The sequence below is a fragment of the Lithobates pipiens genome, unplaced genomic scaffold (genome assembly GCF_037356315.1).
Source record: "Lithobates pipiens isolate NorthernLeopardFrog02 unplaced genomic scaffold, aLitPip1_a1.2 Scaffold_19, whole genome shotgun sequence".
In the NCBI taxonomy this organism is placed as follows: domain Eukaryota; kingdom Metazoa; phylum Chordata; class Amphibia; order Anura; family Ranidae; genus Lithobates; species Lithobates pipiens.
The window spans coordinates 372984540-372995873 of NW_027507764.1; the positions used below are offsets into that span (position 1 = coordinate 372984540).

At 40.4% G+C, this 11334-nt stretch overlaps 1 protein-coding gene across 2 annotated transcripts in view; it reads left to right on the forward strand.

The window, feature by feature from the left end:
* Window positions 1-11334, forward strand: part of CARMIL1 (capping protein regulator and myosin 1 linker 1) — a 405018-nt gene that overhangs the window by 286711 nt on the left and 106973 nt on the right. For both annotated transcript variants that reach the window (XM_077492299.1, XM_077492300.1), the window contains exon 23: window positions 5640-5733. In XM_077492299.1, coding sequence (XP_077348425.1) covers window positions 5640-5733 — 94 coding nt within the window. The remainder of the gene's footprint in view (window positions 1-5639; window positions 5734-11334) is intronic.

An 11334-nucleotide genomic window follows, 5' to 3' on the forward strand; every position in this document is an offset into this window, starting at 1 on the left:
CCGGCGGCGAAATAAATCAGGAAATAAAGGCAAAAAATCCTTAATAAGGAAACTAATGTAGCCAACATATCTAATTATTGGTGAGCTGGATATAATATATTTTTGGGTTTAATGCCACTTTATATTAAGGCTACTTTCACACTGGGGCGGGGTTGCTTTAGCGGTAAAGCGCTGCTAGTTTCATCTGCGCTTTTCAGCCACTAGCTAGCAAGGTGCTTTTAACCCCTGCTAGTGGCTGAAGAAAAGGTTAAAATCGCCCATGTTGCGACACTGCCAAAGCTCTTTGTAGGCGCTTTTGCCAGCGCTGCCTATTCATTTCAATGGGCAGGGCATTTTGGGAGCGATGTATACACCTCTCTCAAACCGCCCCAAAGACGCTGCTTACAGGACTTTTTTCCCTGTCCTGAAAGTGCACCACCCCGAGTGCTTTCACACTGGGGGGGCATGAGAGATGCTTTAGCGCTAAAACGCCTGAAAAGTGTCTCAGTGTGAAACCTTTAATAGACATTTCTGACTTATGTTTGCAACAAAGCAAATAGCTATTTAATGCATTGGTGTTTAAATGGTATTAACTCTATCTGCTTTATACTTCTGTCAGATTGGCAATCATTTGAAAATGTCTATTTCTCAATCTTCACATGGACAAGCTTTTAAAAAATGAGTGCATTCACATGCCTCATTTAAAACACCTAGCGATTTCTATAATGCTCATTTAGGCATATTCCACAGGATAAAGGGCAATGTGGATTGCCATGTAGGAGCTTACTTTTATATTTTCTATATTTAAATAGTATAGTATATATACACAGTATCTCACAAAAGTGAGTACACCCCTCACATTTTTTTAAATATTTTATTATATCTTTTTATGTGACAACACTGAAGAAATTACACTTTGCTACAATGTAAAATAGTGAGTGTACAGCTTGTATAACAGTGTACATTTTCTGTCCCCTCAAAATAATGCAACACACAGCCATTAATGTCTAAACTGCTGGCAACAAAAGTGAGTACACCCCTAAGTGAAAATGTCCAAACTGGTCCCAAAGTGGCCACCATTACTTCCCAGCACTGCCTTATCCCTCTTGGGCAAAGAGTTCACCAAAGATTCACAGGTTGCCACTGGGCTCCTCTTTCACTCCTCCATGACATCATGGAGCTGGTGGATGTTAGAGACCTTGGGCTCCTCCACCTTCCGTTTTGAGAATGTCCCACAGATGCTCAATAGGGTTTCTGGAGACATGCTTGGTCAGACCATAACCTTTACCCTCAGCTTCTTTAGTAAGGCAGTGGTCATCTTGAAGGTGTGTTTGGGGTCGTTACCATGTTGGAATACTGCCCTGCAGCCCAGTCTCCAAAGAGAGTGGATCATGCTCTGCTTCAGTATGTCACAGTACATGTTGGCATTCATGGTTCCCTCAATGAACGGTAGCTACCCAGTGCTGGCAGCACTCATGCAGCCCCAGACCATGACACTCCCACCACCATGCTTGACTGTAGGCAAGACACACTTGTCTTTGTACTACGCACCTGGTTACCGCCACACACTTTTTTTTCAGATCCTCAGAGAGTTCTATGCAATGAGGTGCCATGTTGAACTTCCAATTACCAGTATGAGAGAGTGAGAGCGATAACACCCAATTTAACACAGCTGTTTCCCATTTACACCCAAGACCTTGTAACACGAACGAGTCACATGACACCAGGGAGGGAAAATGGTTAATTGGGCCCAATTTGGAAATTTTCACTTAGGGATGTACTCAATTTTGTCGATGGCGGTTTAGACATTATTGGCCGTGTTGAGTTATTTTGAGGGGACGTCAAATTTACACTGTTAAACAAACTGTACACTCACTACTTTACATTGTAGCAAAGTGTCATTTCTTCAGTGTTGTCACATGAAAAGATATAATAAAATATTTACAAAAATGTGAGGGGTGTACTCACTTTTGTGAGGTACTGTGTGTGTGTGTGTGTGTGTGTGTGTGTATATATATATGTATATATATTAGCGTAAATACACACAATATTACTTTATATAAATTCCCTGTTCACTAGAAGAGCTCACAATCTGATTTCCCTACCACAAGCAGACATCTGTTTGAGATGATGCCAGTTAAACTACTGACATGTTTTTGGATTTGTGGAGAAAACCTTTTCAGATGCAGGGAGGATAGACCACCTCCATGCAGATAGTAACCGCTGTGCATACCCTAAAAGAAAAATGTTGGGACTTTAAATGAGGCCAAATAACCTCCATCCCTATTGACACGGTAAAAAGAGAGGGTTGGGACTTTGACGAAGCATGCGATTTGGAAGCAAAAAGCAGAAGAGCAACAAAAACCAAATAGTGTAAATTTATTAACTATAGATTAAATGTATAGCATAGGGCACAGAGATGCACATTGTATAATCCATAATCCATCATAAGTAGTAAATATATTAAAGTATTGCACATCAAAAACATCGATCCCACAGTTCATACATCAAAAGCATTAACTTCATGTATAGGCATATTGCACATAGAATCAATAGAATTAAGTAAAAACATTCCAGAGTCTAGTAAAACTGCATGTTTAAATGTAATTTGTAGTGTTTAAAGCTCTACGCGTTTCGTGGCTACATTGCCACTCATCAGGAGCTGATATATGATGAATATCTGTGGGACGAGAAATGGTGTACCAACAATTAGTCAGGTTTGTATAATAAATAAAAAGAAAATGGGGGAAAAGGGGCAATGTATCCAAATCGAGTACCCATACTTACGGGTCAAGGAATGGCGAGAGGCGCAACCACGGGCAACGGAGGTAGCCGGGAGTGTCAACCGATACGGGAGCTGAGGCAGACAGAGCGTGCGGTATCGCGATGAGGCAGTGTACCATGGATATAGACCAAAAGTGATCATCACCCTAGGATGAATGATTGGATGTGTAAGTGCAAATTGATTAATTAAGGTATCTAAATGACTGAGATGTGATGTGAATTGGGTTGAAAAAGGTGTGGCACAGTTTAAGGAATGTAAGATAGTGAAATCATGTTGAGGGCAATAGAGATGCTCCAACAGTGGTGAACACCATCGTGTATGGATAAATAAAAATGAATTATAAACTTAATCGACAACAAAAACAAAACAAGTGAGTGTTGAAAACAAAAACCACAAAATGAGTGTACTGTGAAACAATACCTGGATATATTGAACATAATGTTCATTCCATCTAAGTGCCTTGGGCTATCAAAGGCAACAATCGCCATACTAGTAGTGTCCGATAGTCTTGTGCCAGAAGTTATTTGTGCCTCACCGCGGCCGCACGATGCCGCCAACGTCACGCTGGCAATCCGAGTAGGAGGGGGCGGCGTCGTCTCCCGGGGGAGTCAACCCCCCAGCGAGCGGCGCCAAAAGCTAGCTCTCTCCCAGCAAGGCGTCAGATAAATACACAGCGCCCACGTGATGACGTCAGTCGGCGTCAGCCACGCGACGCCGGATGCGTGACGTCGATGCGCAGCGGGGAAACCGCCCAATCCCCCAGCAAGGAGGAGGGGCGAGAGCCCCGGTGCGCATCGCAGCTCCCATAGTCAGAAGAAAAACACCAACCACAAAACCAAAGCTGTAGAGCTTGCGCCCCATACCACAGCAGACCCTTTCCAAATTCTTCTGGTTTGACCCAGGTTATCTGTACACCTTACTGTAGTTCACTTTTTGGTCTGCTTGTCATTCTAGTGAACACAATTATTCAGTTATGTGATTTTTTTAATTTCAAAGTGTGTGTGTATATGTGTTTGTGTGTATATGTATGTATAAAATCTTTGCATCTAGTACAGTGTGTTTAATGTGTGTTGTGCTAAGTTGGCCTATTCATTTGAAAGGGCTGGCAATGCACCAGAATGGACAAAAATAAAACCAAATGCACCATTTTAAGCAATTTAGAACACATGGTAGTGTGTTACCGTATTGTAGTGCACTGCAACGCTTGTGTGTTTTCTTAGTGCAATAGAGTTACATTGCTAATACAATTATGGTGCGTTAAGGTGCCTCATAGGTGTGGAAAAGCTGAAATGCTTTTAACTACTTTATTTAAAAGTAAAGAATAGCTAATGTGCAGTCAGTTATCTGACATGTTTAAAATATTTTTGTGTCTGCACCCACCCTTTTTACTGGATGATGCTTGACTGACAGAATAGCTTGCATAAAAAGGTTTCCCCTTCTATAGAAAGTGAGCCTTGTTACTTGTTTGAGCTGCTCAGCTGTGATTTGCTATGGACAGGAAGAGGCCACATATTGGAAAAGGTTTTTTAAATTTTTTGATGGTAAGGGAGGTTTACAACCCATATTGCACCATCTGGGTCCTATGGGGAGATTTCTCTTTACTTCCTGTCCATTACCAAACAGGAAGTGAGAGGAAATCCCTCTAGAGTGAGGGAATATCTGGTTGTCCCAATTGGAAAATTTACCCTCTATTCCTGTTCTGGGGACAGCCCAGATTTTGGAATTTTATTTTACTTTCAATTTCGATGAAAATGGTAAACATGACAAATAGAAAGGGCAAAGCTGCCTGATGGAAACAGAGACCGCAAAACAAAATGTGAAAGGTGTTCTAATCCACCTCCACTCTATCTAAAACTAAAAAAAACGTTGCCTTTAATTACACTTTAAATTATAAATGTTCAGATTTCAGTTAAATGCATCTGTTCACCCTGAAAGTGGATTTTCCTTCTCAGAAAACATAGCTTCTCTAACTTCATAATGGGTTTGTTATATGGCCATTTTGGTACAAACAGTGCTTAGAAAAGGTCGTCTTCTTTTTTTTTTTTTTTTTTTTTTTCTTCTCTGGATTCTTGTCTTCACTGTGACACTCTCCTAGACGTTAGTGTGCGTGATTTGGCTTAGATGCGAACATTCCTGTCAGAATAACATTTCAATGAAGTGCTTTGTGTAACTTCTACAAGTAAACCCACTGACTGAAAAGACCAGTGTTCTAGGCCGGATATATTGGTATGCTGGTGAAATAATTGGTAGTGACTATGTATATATTTATTCAATGCTGCAAGAAATACAATTTAGCACACAAATAAAAAAAAAAATAACAATATAAAATAATTTTACACTTTATAGGTTATTCTGTAATGGGCTATGAGGATGTATTTAATAGATCTACTGTACATGTTAAAAAGATCATATTTATATAAATCATCCAAATATGTGTGTTAAGAAAAAAAAATCAACCTTGAGTCTATGTATTGTGTTAATTAAATATGTACATGGGGGCAGCCATATTTGCTTATAACATATGCAGAGTCTGCTTCCCGTTTTGCAGTGCTACACAGTAGTTGTGCTTTACTGCTTCATTGCATAATGCATTTCTAGTAAGGAAGATTGTCTTTTCTGTCTGTTCAGACAGTGGAGCCGTAGAGTCGCATCTAGCTTGTACAGTATACTTCATGTCATTGTAATTATATTACTCTATTGAATAAAAGGCATTGTCCTGTACTAGATTTTTTTTTAAACCTCTGCCACATAAAAAGTGCTGCAGACCAGACAGCAGAGTCTAGAGGTGACTCGTTCAGCTAACTTGGTATTAAAGGGCTGTTCAAGTGCAAGTTCCCTTTTCTCCTTAATGCATATAAGGGCTTTGTGTTTATAGGAACTACACCCTGCGATTTATGCCTATACCTATGAATGATGCTTCCCAAGCACTGAAAACCAACCCAGAGAAAACAGAAGAAGCTTTACAAAAGGTATTTAGACATCCGGCGCATTTACTTTATAACAAATGGCTTTCCTACCTAATTGTTGTCCTTCTATATGTAACATTATTTCTTTTATAATGACTTGATTGTTCATTTTTGTTTCTAAATTCACAGATACATTTTCTATGTCTGTATTATTTCTCCAGTTTGCAGAATATGCAATTTTGGGGAAAAAAAGTTCTGGAACACTTTGGATTCTAAACTGTGATCTTGTTTAAGAGTTCATGCACTTAGGCATTTTTAAGCTTGGTGTAAGTCTCTTGGAGCTTTCCCAAGCAGAACTTCTGCATTTAGGAAAACTGCGTGTAGAAATACAGTACTGTGCAAACGTTTTCATGTGAAAAAATGCTGTAAAGATAGCTTTTGGAAATAGGAGTGTTAATAGTTTATTTTTATCAATTAACAAAGTGGAAAGTAAAGTGCATAGGAAATGGAACCAGGCTAAGCGACTCAACTATGCACGAAAATATAGGAACTTAGACGCAGAAAATTGTCAGCAAGTGTTCTGTACTGATGAGTCAAAATTTGAAATATTTAGCTGCAGCAAAAGGCAGTTTGTTTGCCGAAGGGCTGGAGAGCGGTACGATGAGTGTCTGCAGATAACATTGAAGCATAGTGAAGGTTCCTTGTAAGTTTGGGGCGGCATTTCTGCAAATGGAGTTGGCGATTTGGTCAGGATCAATGATGTACTCAATACTGAGAAACACAGGAAGATACTTAGCCATCATGCCATACCATTACAGATGTGTGCGATTGGCCCCAAATTTATTCTGCAGCAGGACAAAGACCCCAAACATACAGCCAATGTCATTAAGAAATATCTTCAGCATAAAGAAGAACAAGAAGTCTTAGGGTCCTTTCACACGGGGCGGATCAGTTCTGATCCACCCCGTGGATATCCGTTTTCTCAGCGGGGATCACTCCGTCGATCCCCGCTGAGCAGGAAGATGGCAGGTCTGTCTCTGTACACTGCGCAGGGACGGACCTGTCACAGCGCCGCTCTCCCCTATGGGAGATCGGATGATGACGGACCGCAGTGCCCGTCGTCACCCGATCCGATCCGCAGACGGATGGAAAAATAGCTTTTTCCTCCGTTACACTTTTTCGGATCGGAGCGGGTCGGATGTCAGCGGACATGTCACCGCTGACATCCAACGCTCCATAGAGCTCTATTGAGCACCCGTTCAGGTCCGCCTGAAAAACTGACAGGCGGGCCTGAACGGGACGTCAGTGTGAAAGGGGCCTTATGCTCTGTACACACGGTCAGACTTTCCGACAGAAAATGTGTGATCGGATTGTGTTGTTGGAAATTCCGATCGTGTGTGGGCTCCATCTGACTTTTTCCGTCGGAATTTCCGACACACAGTTTGAGAACTGGATCTAAATTTTCCGACAACAAAATCTGATCGTTTAAATTCCAATCGTGTGTAGACAAATCTGACGTACCAAGTGCCACGCATGCTCAGAATAAATTACGGGACGAAAGCTATTGGCTACTGGCCCGTTTATAGTCCCAACATACGTGTTGTACATCACCTCGTTCTGAACGATCGGGTTTTCCAACAACTTTGTGCGACCGTGTGTATGCAAGAGAAGTTTGGGTCAAAATCTGTCAGAAAAAAACTGACAGATTTTGTCGTCGGAATTTCTGACCGTGTGTACAGGGCATTAGAAGTGATGGTTTGACTCCCTCAGAGCCTTGAGGATTTGAGGCAGCCTACAGCTGCAGAAGATCTATGGTTCTCCAAGATGTTTGGAACAACCTATCTGCCGAGTTCCTTCGAAAACTGTATGCAAGTGTACCTAGAGGAATTGAATAACTGAAGCTGTTTTAAAGGCAAAGCGTGGTCACACCAAATATTGATTTGTATTGGATTTCTCTTCTGTTCATTTACTTTCCATTTTGTTAATTGATAAAAATAAACTATTAACACTTCTCTTTCTGAAAGCATTATTACTTTAACCTGCTTAAGACTTTTGCACAGTATTGTATATTATTTTGAAATGATTACATAACTGGCTGAAATTGTGTTTTTAATATCTATATAGAGTTGCAGTGCTATTCTGTTAGGAACAGTAGCTAAGCTCTCCATTCAAATCTGCAAATATAAGTGTTGCTAGATACCATCAAAAACCAAACAGTATAAAAGCAGTGTATAATTTGAAACATGAATTTCATGTTCCCTTGATAGAATTTGATACATGTATAGGGATACAATTACACATTATCTCTCATAACAATTGATACAAGATCCCATTAATGACAAAATCTGATACGTCTACTGCAAATGATCTCTCATTTGCTGGAAACAGATATGGCAGCCCACTAATATTAATGTTGTCTTTCGGCTAACTAATGTCTTAAAAAAAAAACTAAAACCACGCACACTGCACAGTGATTCCACCCACACAACTATGTCATTCCTTTACAGAGAGTTAATGCAGTGATGTCACTGTTCTTGTAGTTCATTGATACTTCCTCTAGCTTCAAAGATTGCAGTCCATACCGCAGTACAGATAATGAGCTGAACAAATAGTCTGTAAGGGACAAAGTATTGCACCTGCAATCCGCTGATCACGGTTGCAATGCTTTGCAGGCTCAAATGCAAAAATGCAGATTTTTGATTTTTATATACAGATGCATATATAATATTTCTGCAACGTGGAGGGATTTTCCTTTAAGTTGGTTAGTTGGTCTTACTCAATAAAGAATGCATATTCTTCTTCCCACCTGTCACACTGGTGATTCTTCCACTGGCAACACTTTGCTATGAACCGATTTGTTTGGGTGCTGCTGCCACTTTACTCAATGTGTGTGACTTCCTCTGTGGCTGAAATATTGAAGAATAGTCATTGCTAGTGAAGGAGCAGCAGTGCAGCAACATCTGGCACATTCACCCAAGCAAGGAGAGACTTTATCGAAGAAGGTTGACGCAATTGTCAGTGTGACTTTGTTCTAAAGTATAACTAAAGGCAAAACTTTTTTTCTGGTTTTGGATCATGTGGAGATGGATAAGAGCATCTGTCAGTTTTTATTGCTGTCTGTACCCCTATTAGGGAGATTCATCCTTTTTTTGTAATGTTTATTGTTCTCACTTGATGAAAATAAAGGAAAGTCCCACATTTTGGGTTGTCACCAGAACAGGAATATAGGGGAAATTTTCCAATGAGGGCACTAATAATGGTGACCCCGGTGACCAGTAAGATTCCTTCACTTTGGAAGGATTTCCTGACAATTCAGTTATGGGAAAGGAATTGAAGTGAAATCTCCCCAATGGGACACAGATGGCAAAAAAAAACTGACAGACGTTATAAGCCTCCCTTACTCTGTCCAAAATAAAAAAATGTTTTGCCTTCAGTTCCACTTAAGTGCTTACTTTTAGGCACAGTATCCTTTGGCAACTGACCAGAATTCATCTTGTAATAGTCTGACTTTAGCAAAGTTAAACCTTATTTGTTGCTACGAGTAATTTAACAATCATTTGGCTGCATACAGCTATCTGACAGGGCTTCCCCCTCAGGTGTCAGATTTGTGTAATGTAGTATAATGTATAGTGTAAGGGTCAGGAGTGAGTAACGCACAGAGTGCAGAAGTCAAGTGTGTTTAAAGTAAATAGAGCAAGGGTCATGAGTATGTAAAATACCCTCAACCTCCAATCAGTGGCTGGTAGGTGGGACCCAGAGTTTTATTCTTCCTTGAAGTCTCCAGCAGGATCCCTGGTGAAAACTCTTGAGAATATAATGTTGCTGGATATAATGCAGTCCCATGTGATGTTGCACTGAGGTTTCCCACAGGCTCCATCGCGTCAGCAGGGGGGCCCATGCCTTGTATACCCTTATTGAAGGCCCCGAGCTTAGAAAGTAATTTTTAAGAAAAATAAATGTTGTATCACTCAGCCCCTGTTCACATATATGTGGAGTAGGAAAAGTAGCAAATCTTGAGCATTTCCCACACTACATTGATATCACACTGTTCATGTGATCTGCCACCAGTTTCAATGTTAAATTACATGACACCCCATAACAGATTGCGAAATGCAGTGCAATTGCAAGAATGGGTGTGAACCTTTTTTGTGTGGGGGTTGGCCCATACAAAATGGATGGGCTCCAATCACACTGCAAAGAATCGCATGTGATTTGAATAGGAATGCGATGGGATTCCTATCCGTATCACATGCAATGTACCACACCGCACAAGTGTGTACCTAGGCTTAAGCTAAACCTGTCATAAGGTGAGTGTAGGGTGTTGCTTTCTTCTGTTAGCCCTTGTACACACGGTCAGACATTTCCGACAACAAAATCCGTCGGATTTTGTCCGAAACTGGTGTTGCATACACACAGTCGGACAAAGTTATCGGAAAATCCGATAGTTTGGAACGTGATGTGGTTATTTCGTTAGGACAGCACTACGTTCAGGCTAGTAGCCAATAGCTTTGGTCTAGGAATTTGATCTGAGCATGCATGGCACTTTGTCCAATCGGAATTCTCTACACACGATCAGACAAAGTCCGACCATGTGTACAAGGGCTTAGAAGTGATCAGGACCGACAGAATGCATGTTTTATCATAATAGGTTCCTACCTGTCATAGCCCCTGTACACACGGAGATTTCCACAACCAAATCCGTTGGATTTTGTCCGTCGGATCTTGTCCGAAACTGTTGCATACACACGGTCGGACAAAGTTGGCAAAAAATTCGATCTTTCAGAACGTGATGACGTAATTTCGTTACGATGGGACTACACTCAGGCTAGTAGCCAATAGCTTTGATGTAGGAATTTGATCTGAGCATGCGTGGCACTTGGTTCGATCAAAATTCTCTACACATGATCGGAGTATGTCCGATCGGTCCAATTGGTCGGGAAATATTTCCAACATGTTGGAAAATTGGGTCCGACGGAATCAGTCCGATGCATACCACACACAGTCGGATTATCCGACGACACAGTCTGATAGGACACATTCCGACGGATTCTCCGACCGTGTGTACAAGGGCATAGAGCTTCCTGCTTTTTCTGAGAATAGGAATGTCCAAAGCTCATTTACACATACCGTATATAACATTCATTAAAAAATGGCAAATTACCATTGACAGAATATAGTATTTGATTTAAGTTTACTTGTCATTCCTTATTTTCCTTTTGAATAGTGTATTCTAATTGTAAATCACCTAAAATACATTGGAATTTAAATAACAAATAAAGAGCCAGCCAGTCTAAGTAAAGAATGAGATTTTATGTTTGATTGCTCTTGGTTTCTATCCACCTCTTCCTTTTGTGTTATCAAGCTTACATAATAATAAAGAGCAAATGTGCAAAATTCAGTAAACTACATAGAAGAATCATCAGTCATTTTCCATTCTTCAGACTGATAGCAGCTGATTGCATGCTATTGATTACTGCACTTTTCCCTGCCATCCTAAATTAGCCGTTTTAGAAAAAAATTATAACAAGGCTTGCATACCAGCATATAGGGGAAACGTCAAGGCATTTTATTTCAGGTTTTAAAGAAACAAGTTGTGGAAAGGACAGTTCTTAATATTCAAATCAAACAACGTTCTAAAAAGGCTTCATTTTAGCTTATATTGCA